General features: G+C 36.1%; 1 protein-coding gene across 2 annotated transcripts in view; it reads left to right on the top strand.

Moving 5' to 3' along the window:
- Positions 1–26,303, top strand: part of LOC145668982 (uncharacterized) — a 351,060-nt gene that overhangs the window by 227,254 nt on the left and 97,503 nt on the right. For both annotated transcript variants that reach the window (XM_081737290.1, XM_081737289.1), the window contains exon 4: positions 10,460–10,561. In XM_081737290.1, coding sequence (XP_081593416.1) covers positions 10,460–10,561 — 102 coding nt within the window. The remainder of the gene's footprint in view (positions 1–10,459; positions 10,562–26,303) is intronic.

Below are 26,303 nucleotides of genomic sequence, written 5' to 3'. Positions count from 1 at the left end.
TATGAAAACAAATTCTTCAACAAATCTCAAGATGAAATGTTCGGAGTTGAAGCTTTGCATTCGATGAAGAATGGAATTTTCAATGTCAAAATTTCTGGCTTTGCAACCGTTGAAAGATTAGATTCTTTAGAGAATCGTTTCCCTTTTGTTCCAATAGATAGTGCTAGTGGCTACAATTGAAATCTAAGTTGTTATTCTAACAACAAACGGATAGTTATGTATCGACTATAGTAGCAATTCAATCATGCTTCGTTATAAAGTTGCCTGTTGTCGGAATCGCTCTAGTGGGCGTTAGAAGAGTGTACCGTTAGTCCTACACTCCAAACCATAACTCCTGGTTCAAAGCGACTTTTTTTTCGTTTTGCAATAGAGAATTGGAGAAATTTGGTCGAGTTCTTAATGGAAACAATCTGACAACACCTTCACGAATAATGGTTACTTTAACATAGGGTGTGCATATCCTATTTAAAATCTATAATAGTTCCTAGTTTATATGCAACTCGCACAGTATCAACTATGTAAATGTTGAAGTTGTTTGTCTATAATAAAAGGTTACATAGATTCGCGTAATCCTCTTTACTGTCGCAGAGGTCACCGTGACTCAGTGGTAGAGCGCTTATCCCAGTTGCGTGGGGTTTCTGGTTCGATCCCCTGCCAAGTTAGTTTGTGGTGGACAACATCCTGTCCGTGGGTTTTTTCGCGGTACTCCCGTTTCCTCCTATTTCCATCATCATTCACTTGCCTTAATCATCAGTCTACCTTAGCCTAAAGGACAATAAACGTGGGACGTTAAACTAATTTTTTTTCATTTCATTTTTCGTTCCTGTCATAACAGAATTTATTATTAAACTAAAACTGAATGTGTATTTGAATTTCAACTTTTACATCTTCCTGTTCATTGAAGTATTCGATTCTTTTGTTGACTCTTTATTTTTTTTAAAAAAAAAAAATCGTATTATAACTAAATAAGAATTGAACTGCGAAATTTGAAGCTATGTATTCGTTGACGGATTTGCTTCTTCTTAAGAGACCGAACGAACTTTAAAGTCAATTATGTAACTCTAAAGTTGGTGGCTTGAAAGAAGAACTTGAGACAAATCTAATTTTGAGACAAATTATTATAAACCGTTGTTAACTATCAGGATAATAAAAGAAATGGACTCCTAAAACTGCTCTCCTGACCTCTTATGTTAACATTTTGAAACTAAAATTTACATAGATTATAAAACGGTGTGTGGAGGTTCGTTTTCATAAGCTGATGGGCAGCCTATGTCCTCTTTTTCCAGCGCCAGGATTTCAGTTCTATATTCATCTGCTGTGTAATAACATGGTCAACACTCTTGTAAAACATTTGGAGAAAGTGTCATCTATTTCGTTTATTTTTTAAAAATAAATTTTTAAACACAGTCACTTAGGAAAATTTACACTAGAATAATTAACAATTATCAGCAAACAAGAATGGGATACGAAAAAAAAAAGTAAATGAAATTTTTAGTTTACTGTCCCACGCGAATGCCCTTTAGGTGAAAGGAGATGGAAGATTATTGAAAGTAATTTATTGTTATAATTAATTTGTTTGTACTCTCCTCCAGGAATCGAACCGGGAACCACGAGTACCAAAGGCTCATGAGAGAGCCACTAAACCAGTAGAGAAGGTTAAGAATAGGATACGAAGTTGTTCAAGACCTAACTAAAAAGTGGTCTAAGTCTGAATATTCTGTTGATGTAAGTTACAAAAAGGGCTGGTAAAAGAAATAGTGTGTATGTACCGGATTCAGGTCTTCACCCCACAAATTTGAAGTAGGAACGAAGTTTAAGCATGGTTGGTGAGTTCAGTGTTTCTTGCTTTATATCTTTGTAGACACGTTGAGGATTTTTATTTTTATATGTTATGCCTATCTCGAAAAGGTTAGAGAAAGTGAATTACGAGTATTGGAATTAAGAAACAAAACTATACAAAAGATTTCCAAGCTGTTCAGCTTGTCTGAACATTGTGCATAAATCCCTTCTACTTCTGCAACCCAATAGCGTTATCTGCTATGCTGGTTGCATAACAATTGGAGAGTTTGGGAACTTGATTTCTCTAATAGAAGCATTCCTTAGATTTCTGCTCGGCCGCTAAAAGCCGGTGAGTGGATTTGCTTACGTAACTAGCTAGAGTTAGAATGAAGAAACCAGCGAATAATGTCACTGTTTGTGACACCATATCGAGTATTCCGAATAGAGCGGACCGCTTAAACAGGTAAACAGCCGTTCATTTGAGCTGAGCGCATAACGCAAAAGCATTATTATTACAAATCATAACTCTGGCTTTTAAGTCTCTCCTGGTTGAAAGACAAGCAGTAATATCATAGTATCTTACTACACAATTTTCAAATCTATTTTAAATATATAGAGTTGTGTTTCCTTGGACCATTGACAAGGACCCTAACATGAAATGGAACTGTTAACCCCGAACACAGAAAGCGCGTGGGTTTGCTACTTGTCAATCAAGTAGATATATATAAGTTTAAAGATCCCACTGTTATAAACTTTATTCTTAAGGAAAGGGACGATTAATGAAAGTGAATGATTGTAAAATTAACTTTTTGTGCTCTCCAACCGGAAACCGAATTCGAGCTGGCTAAAGGAGACGATAAGGAATGAACGATGATAAAGAAATGAAAACTGAAACGACAATATCGTAACTGACAGAGACTGAGAAGGAATCAAATACCAACACACGGGATTCTTTCGATCGCCAGACGAACGTCTTACTAAGGAAGATCGATATTATGCTCAATCGATTCCTTTCTATATATATGAAACAATTAGGCAATCGAAGAAATATTCGATAGCAAACATATTCGAATTGCGAGGGTTAAAAGCTTGGAATTGAACATACTTTGCGAAAAGTTTGAAATAATCAATTTTTCTTTATTAGATAGACGCTTCCTTTTTCGGTATCACGGGTTTTCTTGGGTGCTAAACACAGTTGAGATCAAAACGTACGCATTTTACAAGATAAGGGCACTTGATCGAGAGGAGGTGAATAGTAGTGGCGTCTTACAACTTGCAAATTGCTTCCCTTTCGCACACCGGGTCATTAGGACGATACATAATTCGAACACGCTTGCGATTGAGGATTTCTCCGATTGCCTAATTGTTTCATATGTAAAAAGGAATCGATTGAGTGTAGTATCGATATGAAGGCAGACTAACACCCCGCGACCTTCCTTAGTTAGTGTGCACCCGACAATGCTGGCAGACTTTCAAATTTATAAGTAACATATGTGCGTCAATGTTAGTATTGTAACAATACATTCAATTCGTTAGTTGAGAGTAAATGTGTTTTCTCACACGTCGAGTACGGAGTTTTTAGTACAAGATAAAATACCATTCTAATTAGTATTTGATTGCCAAATAATCTGAGAGTAGCATGCTTGACATACCCTTATAGTCTTATGATACTAACTGCAAATCACAATGTTTCTGAAATTATATCGGGATGTGCAAATGTTTAAAATTAATCAACAGTCTGTTGCTTTAGAATAGAATATTTAATTATGACAAACAGTTAAGCTGTTGTCTCGAGTATTATATTCGGACATTTTGCAAATCTCTTAAATAGATGTAAGTTAAATGAAAACACAAAAAGATGGAACTAAAATTTAATTTTGCGGGCTCTTTTGGCTGCTAAGGTTTTTACAATGTCCTCAAAAGATAGCTTTGAAGCTAACTTATGCTCTATGGATATGATCCTAAGCTTGGTGAATCGTTGTTGTCCTGTTAAGTATCTGAGGTAATTTTCTGTGATCTTTAGTTTGCTGAAACTCCTTTCCTTGCCTTATAGTGAAAATAAATTTTGCCTAGTTTTGCATCCCCCAATCCGGCGCTTGGAGCACCAGTCCCATTTCCCCCTTTAGTTACGTCACTGAATATAAGATAAAAAAAAAAATGAAAACAAAACCGAGATACAACAACAATGTGTTGGGTTGAATTTGCTCCTATAATAAAAGTAATGGGTTCCCTCCTATTATACTGCTTCCTAAAATATACATTTGATTATTTCTGTATAAAGGGTGCCTACGTTCTGCATGGTTCTGCGTGTTAGGTCCGTCAATTATCATATTCAACACAAAATACAGCGACAATTTGTCATTGACAAAACGCAGCTGCAGATATAAAGAACCCAATTACCTTCAATGGCTTGGGACCTCATCAAACATAAATCCGGCTCATTTCCACCATTCAGATTTGTTAAGTACACTTTTGACTTCCAGATACTCCAAAGTACGCCATAGGTAAGGAGGAGCACAAGATGCCTCAGTCCAAGGATAGATACCGAGGGAGTCCAAAATTTATTTGGGGCCTCTTTCCTTGGATACCTTGAATTTGAATAACTGAAAACGAAACATATATACTTGAATGACTGCATAACTTATAGGCACTTAATTAGGTGCTAACGCAACCAAACTGACATAATGGGCATGTTGAGCTGCATAACTTACAGGTACTTAATTAGGTGTGAAGACAACCAAACTCAATAAATATGTTGAGTTACAGAACTAACAGGCACTTAATTAGGTGCTAAGGTAACCTGACATAATGGATATGTCGAGTTGCAGAACTTACAGACATTGAATTATGTGCTTAGGCAACCAAACTGACATAATGGATATGTTCAGTTGCATAACTTACAGGCACTTAATTAGGTGATAAGGCAACAAAACTGTCATAATAAATATGTTGGGTTGCATAACTTATTCTTCCTAACACCCGAAAAAATAGCAGTTCGAAAATCTAATCAAGATAGCGAGCCCCTGATGGAATATATACTAATCACACGTAGTAAAAATTGTAAAGTATTTTTTTAATTGTAAATTTAACTACAGCGAAACAAAAGCGGTACTTGAATAATAAAATCACAAAAAAAACAAAGAAAACCGCTAAAATTTCGTTGCGTTTTTTAAAAAAATAACTGGCTTTTTATATACATAATTTCCGTCCTAAAATGGTCGACTTTTTTGTATCTCTCGTTAACACGTCCGTCCGTCTGTTAATTCAGAAGATATCTCTTGAACGAAAGTGAATTTTTGAATCCTTTTTTTCTCAATAGAGACAGCTAGAATTATGACCTCGACGGAGTTTATTAATATGAAGTCAATTCGTTAAAGCATCTTCAGGGTCTATAATGACTTTAGCGGTGGCTGTCCATATCCCAGACATGAAAATACGTGCCGAAGTTAGAATTCTTTTTAGGTTAAATGGTAAACATTTTTAAGGTTACCAGTTTTTTTTCTTTGGTTAAACATCAAACAATATTACGGTGAGGCTAAAATCTTACACACTTGAGGTATGAAACGGTATATCATACTGAACGTTTCAACTACCACCATAGATTCTTTCCTAAATATAAATTCCTTGTGATGCTTTGTGTTATTTTCTCAGAGTTTATTTAAAATAATTTTCTAGATACTTTCTGAAATACTGTTCTGTTGTTAATTAAATGAGTCTCACCGTATGAACATCATGGAAGGTTGGCGATGTTTGATGAATTGCAAATTTATATTTGTAGCGCAACCATTTTAATTGTTCCATGGGTATTTATACATGATTGAATTATTGCCGCAAATGTATTTTATTCTCGACGGATCTCAGAGTTCTTGACATTAATTCAGCACTTTAAAACAAATGACAAGCTGGATAAATTAAGAAACAAAGAATTGCATATTAAGAAAACTAAAAATAACTATACCGAGCTGAGAACCCTCTAGCGACCATGGAGTTAAAAATGAAAATGAAATCGTTGAGTTTTATGTCCCACAGTTATGCCGGTTAGGCTAAAGGAGACGGTGATTGTGAGAAATGAATGAAATGGTGGAATGAAGAAAGTGGGAGGAAACGGGAGAACCCCAAGGAAACCCACGAGCATGGTGTTTGTCCATTATAAAGTCCACACGGCGCGAGCTGGGATCGAACCAGGGACCCCAAATACCGGAGGTGAACGCTCTACCACTGAACCACCGCCCCCTCCCAACCATGGAGTTTAATTCACAAAAATTGTGAACCTACATATAACGGAAATAGAGCGTGGTGATGTGCTACTCCTTTAAATGTTCGTTCACTGTAAATATTCAATGGTAGCTCAGTGGTAGAGCGCTAACTTCTGGTGTGTTGGGGTCCATGGTTTAATTCCCGGCCAAGTAAGTTTGTGGTGGACAACATCATGTCTATAGGTTTTCTCAAGTAATTCGTTTCCTCCCACGTTCGCATTCCACCAACTCTACCATTATCATTCACTTGCCTTAATCACCCTTCTCCCTTAGTTTAACGGCCATACTCGTGGAACGTTAAATTGAAAAATTTATTTTTTTTTGTAAATATTCATAGCCTCCGCTGGTCTAGTGGTTAGCACATGAGTCTTTAGTGCACAAGGTCCCGGATTCGATTCACGGTAGGAGAGAAAAAAATTATTTTACGTCATTCACTTTCATCAATGATCCGTCTCCTTTAGTGTAAAGGGCAAAATCCTAGGACGTAACACTAAAAAGAATTCAAAAAAATTATGTGAATACTCATATATACTGTACTTAATGCCTTCAATGTGATACCTTTATTTGTGTTTGGCGGTACCGATACAGGTGTCAGTGCAAAGCTTGCAATCTCAGTTACAAATGGTGACATCATTTTCCAACATAGTCACCATTTCAGGCAACATACTTGCGCCAACGCGAAACAGAGTTTTTCTCAAGCCGACAGTGATTCTTAAGTTTGGGGAAAAGCCAAAAGTTACAGGACGCAAGATCCGGATTATAGTCAGGATGAGGCGGAATGTCAACAATTTCTTTGTCAGCAGATGGGACAACTTTGAATTTTTTGGCGGAAGAAAGGACGCGTGGCAGTATTCCATCGATTGACGCTTCGTTTCCAAGTCGCAATGGTGTATCCGCGACTGGTCGTCGGCAATGAATGATCCTGGGTGTACAACCTTTCGCAGTCAGAAATTGAATGACAGCCTGCTGTTTCAACCTGACGTCACCACTTGGTGCCATGGATTGCTCCATTACTCTGGAACGAGAAGAGATAGGAAGGTGAAACTAGTGACATTCTATAGCTTAAACATCAGTACATTAATGATAAACAGTTCAGAATGTTTCCAGTACTATTGGCCAAGTAGTGGGCTTGGAGATATTACTTTCTGAATCACCCTGGTCGGTTTTGGGGGGGGGGGATGATAAATTTGGAGGGATGGCGCCTAAACACTGGGGTACAACCATAGGTCTATATACCCAATAATATAGTTTAGCTACACATTAATGATAATATGCTCAGCTGTAAGCGTCTATTTTGATTTTTTAAAAATCAATCACCTGAAAAGACAAATCAGGATTCATTACATTCTGTAATATGCAATGCTTACTTCACAAAATTTCATTAACGTTAGGCAAACTTCAGATTTGTATTTCTGGTAATATTCTAACCTAAAATTATGTGTCTCATAGCCCTTTCTAATCTGAAATATTCGACTTAAATTCAAAATGGCAGATTTCAAGATGGCCGCCGTGATACCAAATGGCATCCTCTGGGGTGGTGCTGAACTTTTACCTCACCCTCTATATCATACTATCATTTGATTTGGATTGAATTTGGCATTGTGAGAGATCTTTATAAGCTTAGTATGCGTATATAATATTATGGTATGTAGCAAGGGCGCCCATCAGGGGGGCAAGGTGGGGCGCTCGCCCCCCCCTAGAGGAAATTGTACTTCGGAATATCGAAAACCCAATACAATTTTTAGAATAGCTAAATCAAAATTTGAAACTATACTTGAAATGTCACTTATACTTGCCCCCCTTGGAATTCACAACATGGGCGCCCTTGGTAGGTAGGCCTTTTCTCCCCTAGCTATTGGCCATTAAAGTGATGCTTTGTAATTTTTTGGGTCAGAGTAAATCCCAAATTTGATACACAATAACCAAGGTACCAAACATAAACACATCACAATAATCCACATGCGCACTGAATGTATGAATTTCTATCATCGTTTCAAATTTGGTTTAACAAGAGACCTTTGATTCTCGAGTTATATGGCATCCTCAAAGTTCAAGTTTGGACCTCAAACTCGTTAAATGTTAAGTTGTGTATGTACTGTAGATTCACATATAATGAAGCTTTGATAGTAACTCATGAAGCAAGACTTTTTCCACTTTAGAGAAACTGCATTTTTTTAAATCTTATTACAATAATACTGTTTTATTTTGTACGGGGTTGTCATTTCCTGCTTGTCACCTATTCGTTTTGTCTAGGCCAGTGGTTCTCAACCTAATTCCTATCAAGATCCCATTTTCTCACATTCTCTTGCCAGTGATCCCCTTATAATTTCTGGTTTGTAATAAGCTTCTATGGGATTTTTAATATATCTATTGCAAAGATCTCACGATATACAGTACATCTATTTCTATAATAGTAGAATCCATTTTTTGTATAAAGTGGATAGAGTAACTTACCTAAAAGCGAATGGATTAAAATCAAGTTTGGTCAGTTCATTCATATAACAAATATCGAATCCGATCCGTCATACTGTTTCAAAATGGAGGCCATAACTCCCTTAATTTTGGTCCATATGATAAAAAAAGTTATTTCTAATTTTGGTTAAAAAACTTGGACAGTTGGTAAAAAAAAAGTTATTGAGTATTTTAAATGACTTGATAATGTGCGTCACGAAGATTGAACTATACGTTGCCGTACTAGTGAAATCACACCATGCCTAGGTAACCTCATTAATTTTCAATTTTAATTGAATTTCAATGTGCAGCTTTTGTTGAATTTGTACTTTTCTGGTATTTTAATGCGCAATTCTCATTAGTTTCATATCGTACTTCTTTCATTTAAATTGATTTATTAACAACACTGCACCTGTTGAAAATGTTTAGTAGATCTGTTTCTTGTTCTTAACAGTATGTATACAAATAAAAATATGTCTATCAGAACAATATTCAAATTAATATTTGAAAATATTTTCTGGTCTAGGCTATACGTAAATATATACTGTACTTTATATATATTATATATATATATAGGGTGTCCAATATACAATGCAACCCGGAGTTTGGGATATTAGAACTTTTGAACCTGAAGCGATACACAAATAATAGTTATACCAAGCCTTGTTCATGCCTGTATATTTTAAAACTACGAATCAATGATTGAAGTGCATTAGAAACCACACAGTGTTATCAGATGTAACCAAAGGTGTAAATCAATTTTTCATTTTTTTCAAAACATGTAAATTGACTCATAACTCATACGTATGGATGTTCTGTCATCAATTTTTAGTTTGTTTAGTTGGACTAGCTTGGAAACTATGGAGCAGAAAAATGAATTTTTCATTTCCACCGATAACTAATCGTATGAGGCCTCTGTAAGGGGGAACTAGGAAAATCGTAAGTTTCATGGCAACTCTGCTGATGTTTTAGTGCATCAAAAGATGTGTTGAGGATCTGTCTACATTTATTAGTCTACACTAAGGATCTGTCTACATCTAATTATGCAATTCCTGAAAACAATGAAAAAGATATTTTGAAATTATCATGAAAAAACTTTTACTTACATGCACCCGGCAACGCAGGTATTCATTTGTATGAGGCTACCTAACGCAAGAGGTATACAAGAACAATCCTCGAACTATACAAGACCTGGAAACGAACATTGGCAGTACCATTGAGAACATTAACACTTCTACTCTTCGTAAAGTTGCTGCCAACATGGTGAAACGTGTGAATCTGTGTTTGAATCAAAACAGGGGATTCTTCCAGTATTTGTTATAGAGTTGATAACTCATTATGTGGTAGTACAGGAATTGCATAATGTAGACAGACCCTTAACACACCTTTTCATGCACTGATGATCTGAATTAGCAGATTGCCAATTCAGAGTGTTAATTCATGAAAACTACGATTTTCCTAGTTCCCCCTTACAGAGGCCTCATCCGATTAGTTATCGGTAGAAATGAAAAATTCTTTATTCTGCTCTATAGTTTCCAAGCTAGTCCAACTAAACAAACTGAAAATTAACGACAGAACATCCATACGTATAAGTTATGAGTCAATTTACATGTTTTGCTAAAAAAAATTGATTTATACCTTTGGTTACATCTGGCAAGACTGTGTGGTTCCTAGAGTACTTCAATCGTTGCTTCCTAGTTTAAAAATATATGCATGAACAAGGCTTCATTTTGGTATAACCATCATTTGTGTATCGCTTCAGGTTCAAAAGTTCTACTATTCCAAACTCCGGGCTGCATTGTATATTGGATACCCCTGTATATATATATATATATATATATATATATATATATATAAGAGTTACAAACTCTCGTGACAGTTTCTGTGTACAAAGTTTGTGGTTTGTCTTTTTTGTTTGTGTTCTTTGCACTTTCTGAAAGCATCTTTTTTTTCTTTTTTTCTTTTGTTTACAGTCGATGCCCAAAGCTATTGGCTCTCTGATGTGGGACGTAGGATTTCCTTGTCTGACGTCAGCGTTTTGTCTCATCCAATTAGCCTTTCTTCAGTTGACACAGGTAAGTTTATCACTAGATGCGAACACAAAGTCATTAAAATCTAAAAAAGAAAACTTTTACCGTTGTTCTCTTTAACTTGAAAAACTTTCAAAGAAAAAAAAATTACGTTAACTTATTACAAATGCAGGAAAACATTTGATGTGTGTAAGAACTTCACGGTTTATTGAGTGGTCATTACTCTATTGTACTCGTATTTCCTCCGAAAGCAAATAATGTTATTAACACAATGTTTTATTCATATGAGGCTCATCACGGCGAAAGTAAAATACCGTTAATTTTACAGTAATTATGTGATATTTTCAAATAGATTAAAGATAATCGAAAAATGAAACAAGAGCTCGCTAGACAATATTATTTTACATGAGATACTGTTATCACGAATCACTTATCTGCTTTCCATTTCCAGCCATTTAGAAAATTAGCATTTATTTCCGCGTTGTTAAATGGCTGCAACGGTAAGCTATTATCTGACTCGTGATAACGGTACCTCATGCATGGTATTGTCTTGCTCGCTCTTGTTCCACATTTCGATTACCTTTTATCTATTTGAAGATATTACATAATTAGCAGTAATTAGCAGTAATTTAATTTCGCAGTGATTAGTCCTCCTAAGTTAGTTCATTCTAAATTTGTACGTTACTCAAAGTCTATCTTACCGGAAAATTTATTTAATCTTTTAACTGATAAGTATAATATATATATAGACCCTATTAAAATTATATATGACGTTCCTGTTAATGTGAGATTGATGAAAATGAACTTTTTTAAATACAAGATTTTTTGTATATGTCTGTGTGTATTAACTTTCGCAAACGTTTTTGACTTTTGCATATATAGCCTATCCTGCGTTTTTACGACACTTGTCAAATGTATCCCTGTTGATCAAGGATAAAGGAGTATATTCAACTCCAACTTGAATGGTGAGGGCCGCAGTGGCTCAGTGGTAGTTCACCTCTGTTGCTTGGGGTGCCGGGTTCTATCCCTGCCTCCACCAAGTGAACTTTGTGGTGGACAAACACCGCGTGCGTGGGTTTTCTCGGGGTTCTCCCATTTCCTCCCACTTTCTTCATTCCACCATTTCATTCATTACTCATCATCACCGTCTCCTTTAGTCTAACCGGCATAATCGTGAGACGTAAAATTCAAAGATTTCATTTCATTTCATTTCCAACTTGAATGGAGTGGCCCCGTGTAGCGTAGTAGCTAACGTTTTCATCTTTGGTCCGAGCGGATCCAGGTTCAATTCCTGGTTGGGACACTCGGTCAAAAAGTGGAAAACTGTTTTCAGACCAGCCATTATGAGTGAGGTTTTTCCTGGGTTTTCCTTACAAGAGGTAAATGCGAAGATGGTACCTAGCATACAGATCACAGGCCGCTTTCTTCCTTCCATTTCCTCGGATAGGGTTATCGCTGAGGGATATCCCTCACACGTAACAAGCTAACATGTCCATAGATGTTGAAAGCCCAGAAACCTAATTTCTAAATATGATCCAATTTGAATGTCTGTTGAACATAAAATACCATTCTTCACTCACTCACATTGTTCACGATATCAATAGTTAACAATCGGTACAGTGCACGGTAAAAAGGGCCAAAAGTATTCTTTTAAAAGATATTGAGAAATATTTTAGCACGTAAGACCTACAACACAAATAGTTTCGCTATTAGTACGTTACGTATAGCAAACTAGCAAGAAATCAAATGTTCTATGAAATACAACCATAATAAATAAACTTGGGTGATATATTTGTATCCACATACTTCCAAGCTGATGTTTCCGGTGAGGACACTCAATCGAAAAGGTGTAACACCTTTTTCAGGTCATCGATTTTAAATGAGGTTTCTCCTCATTCACAGTAGGCAACTTCCACGGTGGTACCTGATATACAGGTCCCTGCCTGCTTCCTTCCTTCCCCATTCTCTAGATAATATACTTGCCGAGGTACGTCATCCCTCATGCGAGACGGGCTTAAGGCCGAAGATGTCATACGGGACGTCAGAAATATGTATAAATAAATTAAATAAATAAAATTCGAAGCTGATGTTGAACTTATTTTATCCGTAACCATAAACGATATGAGCCCAATCTCATAGTGATGGTCGCTAAGTCTTAAACAAAACAGAATATATTTAATTAAAATTAACCAATTCACATGAAAGTTGTCATGAAACATATATACACAGATAATAATATATTTTTCTTTATTTTGTCAAACGATAGAGATTGCTTCAGTTACTTTGCATTACACTGTAATGCTTAAATAGTTATTGTATTTTAAAATTTTTTAAAGCTACATGTTGTGGCCAAATACAATCAGATCTCAGGGTTTCCGAATCGCTCTTACCCACTAATGCGAGGGACAGTCAAAAACTTTCCAGAGTTTCCTGTTAGAGAAAATTTATAGGAATTTCTGGTTTCTTAAAATACTTAGTATTTCTAATTATAAATCCTAGCAACTTGTTTGCATTACTTACTAACTCCTTATAGTGAGTTGTAAACGATAATTTTGTATCAAAATAAATTCCAAGATCTTTAATTGAATTAACTTCCTCGAGTTGACAATTATCAATTGAGTAATTTACTGTAGAATTTTTCTTCCTTGTGTAAGACATAACTTTACATTTGTTTATATTTACAGTAAATGCATTTCTAGCACACCAGGCAAATATGTTATTAATGTCTGACTGTAATATTATTTGGTCATTTTCATTGTTAATTGTTCTATACAATTTTAAATCATCGGCAAAAAGAAGACACTCAGAATCCTTGACAACGTCTGACAAATCATTAATCATAATTAAAAATAACAACGGACCAAGATTAGATCCTTCTGTTTGCAAGATGTGTCACAACTTTTTTTTTTCAAAGCATTTGCCGAGAATAAGTGTTTTAATTGTGTCACACTAGATACTGCACTCTAAGAAATAAAACACTATTCAAACACTTGTAGTACAGATGTTGAGGGGGAAATATACCAAATGTATATTTATAAATTTTGCTTCGCCTGTCCAAAAGCGTTCGTTCTCCGAAAACAGTATATGGTATGACATATTTGAAACACTTCTTCTCGGCAAACAGTACGAAAAGAAAGTGATGACATATAATTTGCACATTTTGTACAAAGATCTAGGACACTTGAACAACACAGTATCTACAAGGGGTGAAAATGTGTCATCTGTAAGTGTTCATAGAGTGTCGGTAATGTGTACAGTGTCTCACTGTGTAAAAGCAGTTTCTGTATTTTTGCAGTGTTGGAGTGAAACTATGTTCCCGTAGGCTTACGTGGGAAACTAAAACCAGAAGAAGAAGAAAAGATACAGGAAACTGTGTTTGTATTCAAATCGAAAAAAATCAATTTGCTAATCGTAATTCTTGACTTAAAATAACGGGTAGTTCCGGTTGACGTAGAAAGTTGAAATTTGGCATGATTGTATCTTTTTGGGACTAACCCACAGGAAAATTTCCAGACGTGTTTATTTTTAATTTTTAGGGGTCTAAAGGGGGCATGATGAAATTTTCCATGTTTATTTAAATTAGCCCTTTTGTGGATCTCTAATCTCATCTTTTAGGTAGTTGGAATTGGAATAAAAACTTGAAATTCGAAATATTTGTACGTTTTCGTTAGCGTTACCCAAGTAAACCACCAAAATATAAAAATTTCCAACTTTAGAGTGGTTTTATGAGGAACTGAAAATTATTTCCCATGTTATTTATTTGGGACATCTTCTACACCCTAAAATGTTTAGACACTTCCGGCAGAATTAGAATGATGAAATTTGGCATAATTGTAGTCTTCTGGGACTAACCCACAGGAAACTTGCCAAAAGTGGATATTTTTAGTTTTTAAGGGGTCTAAAAGGGAAATGAGCAAATTCCCATAAATTTAAATAAACGTTTTCTTAGGATATAAAATGTTATCTTTTAGATACTTGAAATACGAAAAGAAACTTGAAATTCGGTAGAATTATGGATTTAAGGGGTTGAAGGTTGTAGACCAAGCAATTTTTTAATCTATAAAAGTGGTAGGCAAGAATAAAAAAATGATTCCAGTAAACATTCTATTTTATTGTACAGTCAGCCACAAAAAAATCTTTCCGTTTGCTAAAATTTATTTTGGAAATAATGTTAGTATGGCTGAAACGTACAGAAAATGACATTCTCTTTAATTTACTGAAAACTGTGCTCAAATTTTCCTTCCATTCTGAAGTTATTTACGAAATTAATTTCACTAAAAGGAAATAACTTTTGTCACTGACTGTATATATAAAATCGATTTAAATGTTACATAAGTAAAACCAGAATACAAGACTAGTTACATTTTTTGCTGGAGGTACAAAGTGCAATCAAAATAGGAAACTGTTGTGTTTGTATTACGAATACTGCAATATAGAGGAACCTTCATATCAACACAGATGTTTGTTTAAGAATAATATTTCCTCAGTTGAAAAGCAACACTCCTCACACCGACTAGAGAGAACATTCGGTGCTGGTTGAAATGTTCGTTCTCAAATAAAAGGAAACTTCAATTACATTCCATCTTTTATGAGTTATAGAACGTCAAAGCATGTACATATTTCAAAAGCATTTCATCCGTCAATTAATACTTTTTAGTGAATTTTTGAGTAGCTTTATTTTAACAATCAATATCCCTTTATACATTCATCGTGTTTGTCCGTGCGTTTGAGGGTAAAAAATTTCAAGAATTACACTGCAAAAAATAAAAGAGTGATGGAAAACATGTTAGTCGTTTTATAAAAACTACTTCTTTTGAACAGTGTTTAAACGTCAAAAAGCGCCCTGAAGTGTTCTGTAACGTTAGATTTATGTTACATTCCAGCCCACAGTTCGTGTAATTTTTAGATATATCAACACGGTCAAAATACATAAAATAAGACAAGTCACCTTGTAACAGTATTAGCTTTTATTCCTTTTCACTTAACTTCATTAATAATACTTTTCCTTTTTTTCGGTAGTTGTCATAGCAACATTTAAAATAAGTAATTATCTGCTGTTATGTAACGAAGAGTACCTATTATACACAAAATCAATATATATCTTTAGCTATTGAGATTAAATCTTATTTCTTTCCATTTAGAATCATCAACAATATATATTCTTTTTATCTTCTTCTTCTACACGAGAGATTGTATACTTTTATGCACCGTTGCCCAAAACCAAGATATAAAAATAGAAGAAATTCACAAAATAAATATACAATATCGTTGTAGTTCTATCAGTGAATAAAAAGTCTACAATGTGTCCTAACAGTATTGAACAGAAAGTGCCTAAAATTGTTCAAAATGTATCCAAATGGTATACATTTAGAAGCGACTTTTAGATGCAGTTAGGACACTTTACACATTATCGACACTTTTTGAACACCTCCGGATTACCCATATTCATCCCTTTTAAATACTGTTGTCCAAGTATGTCCCAGATGTGTTTGCAAAATGTGTCACAACTTTGATTTCCGAAGTGTTTGTCGAGAAAGTGTTTTAAATATGTCACACTAGATACTACACTCTAAAAAGTAAAACACTATTGAAACATTTTTAGTACAGACGTTGAGGGCAAAATTGATCATACAGTATCTGTAATGTGTGCTTCGCGTGTCCAAAAGCGTTCATTCTCTAAAAACAGTATACAGTATGGCATATTTAAAATATTTCTTGACAAACAGTTCGAAAACAAAGTAATGACATACATTTTGCACGTTTTATACATACATTTGGAACATACTTGAACAACATAGTGTCTAAAAGGGGGAATATGTGTAAATCTGGAGGTATTCAAAGAATGTCGTTAATGTGTAAAGTGTCCTACTGTGTATAAAATAGTTTCTTTATCTTTTGCAGTGTTTTGGTTTAATGTATTAAAAAGTGTTCCAAAGTGTTCTATTAATGAACAAAAATTTCTAAAATACGTCCTAAGAGTGCCTTAAGGGTTTAAGAGAAAGTGCCCTAAAAGTGTTCAAAATGTGTCCAAATTGTTTGTGTATCCAAACAGTATACGTTTAGGAACAACTTTTAGATTCAGTTAGAACATTTTACACATTGTCGATACTATCCCCGGATTACACATATTGACCCCTTTTAGATGCTTTATTTTCCAAGTAAATCCCAGATGTGTTTGCAAAATGTGTCACAACCTTGTTATCGAAGTGTTTTGTCAAGAAGAATTGTTTTAAATATGTCACACAAGACACTGTTTTAAATAACTAACGCTATGTGGACATGCTAAACACATTTTCTAAACGCTGTTCAATTTTCTCCTCGAAATATGTTCTAAAAGTATTTAAAAGGTGTTCTATTTTTAATAGTGTAGACCTACTTTATATAAACTATCAATTTTTGCTAAGATGTAGAAGGTGCGAAAAGTCAGGAATACTGTTCATTATTAAAGGTGATATTCAAACCATAATTGGTGGAAATCAACAATTTACGGTTTTAATATTGATCACCACCCACATAGTACAAGTACGTCCACGGGATGTCCGAGACTGAGCCCGCAACGAACGACGGGACATCCCGGGATATCCGAATGTGCTCCCGGGGCATCCACAGGATATCCGCGGGAGATCCAGATGTCCGCTAATATCCAGGGATATGGGATATTAAACGGGACCACGAAGGGACGTCTATTTGTTTTCCCTCGGACCTCCTGTCCCACCTGGGACGTCCCGTGGATATCCTACATGGGAATCCTTCAGGACGTCCCATGCAGAAACGTCCATGGGATGTCTTCTCATTGTCCCGATAATCCCGGGAACCGAATGGGATGATTGGGATCAAAATAGGACATCCCAGGGACGTAGTGTGCTATGTGGGCATACAGCAAACTGTAATTGATAGCGAAAAGTAGTTTCCTGCATTTCACTAAACGTCCTTACATTTCAACTTAAGAATACATGACAACTTATTAACCTCCTAACTCTATGGTCTATGGGACCCGAAGGTTCAACGCAGAGTTCACAAAAACTTTCCATTGACCTCTTATCCTTAACCAACTGGATCCAGTTTCAATTTTTTATTCCTATTTCTGTGAGATTCATCTTAATATTGTCCTCCCACCCACGCCTAGGTCTTCCCAATGGCCGTTTTCCGATTGGATTTCCAGTTAAAACTTTGAAATCATCCTCACTTTCTTAAATTCTGACTACATGATCTGCCCACCTGAGTCTCCTAGATTCAATGACTCGAACAATATTCGATAAACGGTATAATTATGTAATTTCTTATTATGAAGTTTCCGCCATTCCCCATTCCCGTTCCTCTTGGGTCCAAATATTCGTCTCATGATTTTATTCTCAAATAATTTCAGTTTACGTTCTTCCATCGGAGTAAGTGACCATATATATACCAGAACTGGCATGATTATCGTTTTATATATTTTAAGCTTCAAAACTCCTCGACAGAATTCGCGACGACAAAAGGTTTTGAACTGAATAATTCCCTGTTTTCAGTCGATATTTAATTCCATCCTTAACGCTCAAGACTATGTACCATTTTCTCACTTCAGCCACTATTCAAACCGGAAGCGGTAGAAATGAAACATTTTCGGTTTTAACTTTAATTGCTATAGAGCGAAAACGGTAATATATAGCGACAAGCGGTTTTCTGCAATCAATTAAGCGTCCCAAGGAAATATTCCATCTTCACTCTAACCTCTCTACTAAAACTAAAGGTGATACAAATCTACTACCATTTCTGGTTTCAATATTAATTTTTAAAATATAAATCCATATAAACCAAACTTCTTTACGTGGTGTACACACGACACTGTTACTTGTTGATATAACTTGTAGAGGAGCCTCTATCCAATCATTTCCATGTTGTTTTAAAGAAAATCAATCGCTTTCCTCAGTTACATCTTTTAGCCTCTTCTCACGTGTACTCTTCCTCAATGGACGGCATAATCCAACTTAAAGAGATAGAGCAACGATAAACCAGGAAATAAACAAGATCATTGTGACCTTTGTAGAACAATACGAAATACTCTTGGCACCTAATTCTGCTTTCATATATCCATGGATCTAGGGATGCGCTCGAGTCGAGACATGTCTCGAATCTCGACTCGACTCGACTCGAATTCGAGTCGAGATTCGAGTCGAGACACACTTTGTAAAATTCGAGACGAGTCGAGACAAACGTATTTCTCGACTCGAATTTTCGAGTCGAGACACGAGTCGAGTCGAGACGGCTCTTAAAAATCTCGACTCGACTCGAATGTCTCGAAAATCTTTCTATAATTTTTAATATTATTTTGAAGAAAGTATTCACTCAGAAACAGCCTTGAAACCAATTCCAGCTTTTATTCCTTCAGAAAGGTACAGAACGCATAAAATTAATAGTTAATCTTTAAAGATCAAGATTTAATTTTCAGCTCAATTCAGTTAATTAGAACTAATAGTTAATGTCGTTGTATTTGGTTGTACTGCAAATATAATGATAATAATAATAATAATTGATTATCTAGTTTGTATAAAACTATTATCCGTAGTCTAAATCTAGTTTGTATAAAACTATTGCGATGAAGTGAACTTCATAAATTCTCTGAATGAGCTGTTGGTAGTCTATAGTAATTTAGCATAGTTATAATTATTGTGTTTTCGTTCCCATGAACGCAATAGGGTTACGTAACTTCTGGATTATTCGCTTGCCCAACTATTCTGAGGCTTTAATGTGTTGCAGCATATCACGAGCTACGGATAATATATAATGTAACATTTGTTGTACATCACATATTATGATACGAGACTATTTTACATAGTATATCTTATCTAATATAAATAAAATAAAGAGTTTGTTTGTGTGTTTGTCTGTCTGTCTGTGCGACCTGGGGACCAGACGAGTGGACGGACAGTTCCCAAAATTTGGTCACGGGTATCTTAGTCCAGGCCCCAGATCAAGACGAAGCGTTTTTTTTTAATTTCGAACCAGGGGGGTCTCGGGGGGGACGTTTACTGGGACCGACCTGGGGACCAGACAAGTTGACCGAGAGTTACCAAATTTTGGTCATGGATACCTTGGTCCAGGTCCCAGTCTAAGGCGAAGCGTTTTTGTCAAAATTGGAACCAGGGGGTCTCAGGGGGGCGTTTAGCGAGACATGTAGTAAAAGTAATCCAAATTGATCGATATTAGTGTCAAATCCATAGTTTTCACGGTCGCTGAGATCAATGGTGACACTTCCATCAGCGATGATTTGCAAATTCAGCTACTACTGTATGTGGGCCGGGTGTCAGCGGGTGAGGAATAGCGAGACATGTATAAATAGCCCATATTGATTGATACCAGTATCAAATCCATAGTTTTCGCGGTCACTGAACTGAATGGTGATACTTCCACAGGTGTTGACTTCCAAATACAGCCCCCATGCGAAGAATGGGTATATTAAGCTAGTATTACAATAAATGGACTGCTTGAATGCCAAGAACTAGTACAGATAAGTATCATTCACTTCTATGAATAGGTATTTTTTTAAAGGATTTTTGTAATGGTTCCCAACATAAAAGAAATATGGATTGTTCATGAGATATTGAACTTCAACTTTCACTCCTGGAAAATTTCAATTTTGGAGTTAGGCCACTTGGCATCAAAGCAGTTCACTGTAAGATAAATACATTCCGCATATTAGTAACATAGTTGTTCAGGGGCCTTCGATTTCCATCCTCTCAAATGAAAGCTGAACGATTGCTTGATACATGCTGACTATATAGGAGAAATAGTGTATTAAGTTTTCGAGCTTTGGTGCGTATCCGTATTTACACTCTGATATAACTTTAAGATCACACTCAAATCGAGCTAATTGTTTAATGCATTTCGAAAGCTTTTGTTTTTATGCAGCTCATTAAGGAAAATCTATTTCATAATCGTAACATTTATGTACTAACAGTAAGAAACTATGAACGTAAAGTGGACACGACCTAGCCCCGTTGCCGCTGTGACTCAGTGGCACAGCTCTCACCCTTGGCGTGTGAGGACTCTGATTCTGTGTGTGTGTGTGTGAACTCCGCGGCTAGTGTATGCGTCTTTGCCGTGGAAGACGGGTTCAATTCCCGGCGCGAGCTCATGTAGTTCGGATTCCACGTTAATCAGTAGGTCTACATTTCATATATCCTCGCTGCTGAAAGAGACGGTAAAGTCAAAATCAACTCAACAATATATATGTGTGTGTGCTTATGTGAATTTCCTTGTGGCTGTATGGTTAACACATACGCCTTGATCGCGGGAGACTCTGGTTTGATTTACGGTGGAAGCTCATGAAGTTGTTACCGGTATCCCACTTTAAACTGTAGATCCATACCTCATATAACCATAGATATAATATATATGCCTTTGATACACTTATTTTCCGACTTAGAAGCCATCGAAAATTTCCGGAGACAGAGTCCCGTAGACCGAAAATGAGAAACATGGGTACAGAGTAAAACAGACATAGAAATTTAAGCTTTTTAGGCTAACTTAATCCTTACATATAATGCAACTAGCTTGGCCAAGTTATAATGGAGGAAATGCTATCATTGCAACACTCTGAGAATAGAAAATGTTCGTCAGGTATTACTATCCCCCCTCTCCTGCAGAATGAAAACCCTGACTAAAACTCAATATATATATAAAACTATTTTGTGTAATGTAACAAACAGTGGCGGATAGTATTCATGTTTCCTTGCAGAGGTCCTTACGAGGGTTCGCTTCCATCTTCCTCTCCCCAAGAACTAAAATAAATTAAAAAAATTGCTATTACTTGTTAATCTTGTACAAAGGACGCAATTAAAGTCCCAGTGTAACACCCCTTCACATTTAGATTTTTCCCCTGGAAGAAAACCAGTTATTATTGTTTCTTGATTTCTCAGTCTCACCTACATAAACATACGAATAGAATTACAGGATAGGACATGTTTAGAGTGCTTGCACGTGACATCTAACTATATTTCTCATCAAATGTGTCACAGATGAAAATTTCCGTTTGTACTGCCTCTATTTTCTGGTACATATGTTTCATTTATGTTATGTTGCTAAAATTCGTTAGGAAACAAGTACAGACTGCGCCTGTGTGCCTGACAAAACGTAAATGTACTGGATAATTATTTCTTCACTTTCTTCCAGAAAAAAAAAGTAACCCATCTCATGTCGGCTAACAAAAGGAGGTAGCGGACCAAAGATAGCCGTTGTTTACCTAAGGTCGTTACACAGCAGGGGTTTCATTCAGTCAGAGGGAAAAGAAAAAATAATTTAAGGTTGCTACATTTGTTTTGAACTGCAATACACTTCTTCCTTTTATTTTAAGAACCATTTCCTTCTCATTTGTCTGCATCAGAAAAAAATGCAAAAAAATCACTAGAATGTGCCTATTTACCCAAAGTACGTACTAGATCACTAGTTCAATAGTAAAATCACTAAATCTAGTACGAAATCATAAATGTGGCATCCCTGGGTTGGAGCGAAAGTAATGGTTGAAGTAAAAACTAGTCCGTATTTCTACTGCGTTCTGTTGTTGAATTCACAGAAATGTTCAAAAATAAATTCAAGAAGTAAAACACGATCCTACAAAAGACTGTTTACTTGCTCACTGGTTTTAGTATTGTGAACTGAAACTCAAGTGCGCAGTCATGTTGAATACTTCTGTCCCTTTCTACTTTACAACTTGAGGTGGGATGAGGGTCAGGATGCGGTATGTATTGTTTATACTACTTACAACGTTACCCCCACATAAAATATAAATTCACCCTTTTCTCCCTTCCCTTTTTCGAATACAATGAACCGACTTTTTTGCTGAAGAAAGATGCTAAAAGAAAATTGAAACATCTGTGTCTAAACTTTCTTTGAAAAGCAGTCTTTTGTATTTGTAAGGTTTTGCGAGTGTTTTCGAGATAGCCAAATCTTTTACCATGGACTCCTGCTGCGAACTGACCGTGAGTAAACACCCGATCTCGCTGTGCTCAATTTCTCTCGCACACGTGAAATGGGTTTGTTGTTTCCAAAACAAATAGGAAGTTACCTTGTGCTTTTGCATTTCTTCACGCACACAGATACCATTGTTGTTTTAATGATCAGAAGAAATATCAAAACCATCCGATATATATGATACAAAACAGCTAACAGAGGGAGGCAAAGATAAAAGTAGGCCTATACCATGTTTTCCGCGTGGTACCATTATGGAGAATAAATATTTGATAAAGTCACGTAGATACGCTTAAACCTATTCCATCTGTCCTTATAATTTTTCTGGTCTCATCAATTTCTCAGGAGAATACGTACAACATATGTCCAAATTCCATATATACTCTTTCTAAACTAATGAGTAAACTCATTAAGAACACCAACTGATATCAATAAACAGGAAAGAAAACAATACTTTATACTTCTATCATTTGGTACACATCTCTATGAAGCACAGCTTGTTTCTTTTCGAAATAGCTCCTTCGTGTCACAGCTGTGGTTAGTTTTGTTTTGTGTTAGGATGAAAGAGAGAAATGCAACATTTGCTTCGCGGTGAAGTTATATATATTATTAAGATGAGCGGTGATAAGCGAGGTTTAACAAAGAGTGCCTTTCGGATGCACAATTTAACGGGTAGTTGCAGTCCGTGTTGAGAATCGAACCAAAGCTATGTAAGACATGCTAATATTGAGCTCTTTTGTGGTAAAAGTGAACTTCAGAAACACACAAAAGACTTGAAACATCAAGCTAATGTAAAGCAATTGAAAAATAGCCTACCTATCGCTGCATCTTTTCTGTGGCTAGGAACATGCAGTGTGTAGCAACAAGAATCGTGTTAAGGACTTTTTTTTCGAACATAACATTCCCTCCCACACCATAAAAGACAATATAATGTTTGTTAAAAGAAAGTGCACATAATATTTTTAAATTTTGTTTGTGATCCTATCATGCATAATTATAAATAATGCCTTTCATACTACGAGAATGAGTTCAACTATACGTCATGGCCCCTCTAAAGCGGGGCCGCGGTGGCTCAGTGGTAGATTGTTCACCTCTGGTGCTTGTGGACCCTGGTTCGATCCCAGCTCGCACCAAGTGAACTTTGTGGTGGACAAACACCGTGTGCGTGGGTTTCCTCGGGGTTCTTCCGTTCCTCTCACTTTCTTCATTCCACCATTTCACTAATTTCTCATCATCACCCCTCTCCTTTAGCCTAACCGGCATAACCGTGGGACGTAAAACTCAAAGATTTCCCTTCATTTTTTCCCTCGAAAGCGATATCTTTCAAAATTATTTATTGTTAGATATTGTAAATTTACGGTATCTATTTTAGTGGACGGGAAATTTTGCATCTAATCGGATAATTTCATGGCTTCTAACAGGAATTCGCAGTTACGAAATTTGCATCACTGTCTTTTGAAAGGATGCCTAGAAAAAATACTACTAGAAAATAACTGCAAACACAAAATGGATTTGATAGCCAAATTCACGTCATCTTGGTGCGTCATCATTTTCCTTTAAATATTTGTATTTAGTATTAGATTAGAGATTAGTGTCCCTTTCAGCATCAAAGCTATATGAGACGTGAACTTACAAATTAACGTGGGTTCAGAACCACAGGAGTTCCCATCGGAAATCGAACCTAGGTCTCCCGCACCAAAGACGCGTACGCTAATCATATGGACAAGGGTGTTCGATATTTAGTAATGTGTACATAAAGTTGTGAAATTGCGCTTGTATAATGGAATGCAATTCCTTCTACTGACATAAACCTTCACAATACTCAGCTGGACAAAGTATCTTTAAAAATAAAATGTCACTCTTTATGTTTCAGTTCCTGGTTGGACTGAAGGATGGAACAAATTGCAATGAGCGTTTTTGGATCCTACTTTGTGTAGTTGATTCATCATAAACTTGGTATTTGATACGGATATGAACTATTACACTTATTTGGTGTTTATTTCTAAATAATAAGTCCTAATACAATTTCATAAAGTTGTAATTCTTCTTTAGTTTGTATCACTTTACACAATGACAAATCCAAAAGGTGTGTTGTATCGGTGCAGTACCAGTTTTTCACGTTTTTCAAAATGTTCCAAAACCCAAAGAATAATCTTTAATTTCTGATATTTTAGTCGTCACAAATTACAATTTTATAATGTAGTCAATGTTTATAATTACTGGGCAGTTGGGCGTTTAAACTAATGACATCATAATAAAGTCAAAACCATAATTTTGAGTTGAATTGATTCTGAGTTTAACGTCCCGTTCAGCAGCGAGGCTATGTGTGACGTGGACCTACTGATTAACGTGGAATCCGAACCACATGAACTCCCACCGGGAATCAAGCCCAGGTTTCCCACGCCAAAGGCAAGTATGCTAACCGTTAGCCACGAAGGAGCTCCACCATAATTTTAGTGGGCGATAAGAAATATCTCGCCAGTGCTTTTACAATAAATAAAATTTTATAAGTATTAAAGAATAGTGGTAAGAGATTTTATAATAGCTCTTTTATTTATGAGATATGAGTATTTTGAAAAGAAAAAAAACAACTAAAGAATAGGTTGGCGGAACCACAAAAGACTCGTAAAATAAACTTTCTTATAAATACATACGCGCCTTACTCACCTTTTATAATTGCTATACTTACGTTCTCCATAAAAACAGAAATTCTCTTTTAGTGATACTTTACACAAGATCATGAAGTGGGTTCAAATTTAATTAAAGGCAAAATACAATACAATAATCCACAAATATTGCCTCAAGTGAGTTTAAAGATTTCTAAACACTAGTGCGAAACCGGGTTCTGCCGTTGCGATCGATTTACAGGTCTTGAGACGAAAGTAAGAAGGGACTTACGCACACAGTAAGTAAAAACAATTAATATGCCTGTAACTTTCCCCCAAATGGGTGTATCTTAAAACTAACCTCACCATTATTTTTCTAATTAAGTTCTAGCCCGAAATTATGTATCATATTACCCTATTCCCATTTTGAAAACTTGACCTTAATTCAAAATGGCGGATTTCAAGATGGCTGCCATCAAGGTCATATCTACCATACGACTTCCCCCCAGGACTTATATGTATCCACATGGTTTTTCTTCACTTTTCTTCATTAACGCTCCGTTTACAAAGGGTAGCAAGGGACTTCCGTAGTAATCTCTAATAACCACATCACAACTCATAAAAGTTATTTAAAAAAAATAGAAAACATGCACCATGGCAAAAATTTGTCATCACAAGTAATGATGCATACATGCCTTCTATCAGCAAAAAAAGTTTCATTGAAATTGGAGCCGGACATTTGAGTGATGTCCCTTGTGGGATGTGATTGAACGTGACGTCAGAACACATCGCCCCCCTTCCCGGAATTTACGGGAATTAGGTGACCTGAGTGAGCACATGTGGTGCCAGCTCTCTCCAGCGACCTATCAAGGATCATTGCGTGTATGCCAAGACGTGTCGCCGTTTTTATCCATGCCAAAAGTCGACATACTGACAATTAGGTAAGTAGTCATGATGGTCTGGCTGATGTGTGCGTATATTTTAACTCGTACATTTTGTCTCGACTCGAATTTCGAGACGTCTCGACTCGAATTCGAGTCGAGTCGAGACAGAGACTGTCGAGTCGAGACACGAGTCGAGACAGAAACATATTTTCGAGTCGAGACACGAGTCGAGACAACATTTTCTCGAGACGAGTCGAGACAGGCTTAAATCTCGACTCGACTCGACTCGAATGCATCCCTACATGGATCCTTTATTCATTCGAGAGCAGTTAATATTTCCAAGCAATTATC

This window comes from Thermobia domestica, chromosome 13, assembly GCF_964235325.1.
Source record: "Thermobia domestica chromosome 13, izTheDome1.hap1.1, whole genome shotgun sequence".
NCBI classification, from domain to species: domain Eukaryota; kingdom Metazoa; phylum Arthropoda; class Insecta; order Zygentoma; family Lepismatidae; genus Thermobia; species Thermobia domestica.
The sequence above is the reverse complement of the archived record's forward strand: the minus strand, read 5'-3'. Positions and strand labels throughout refer to the sequence as shown.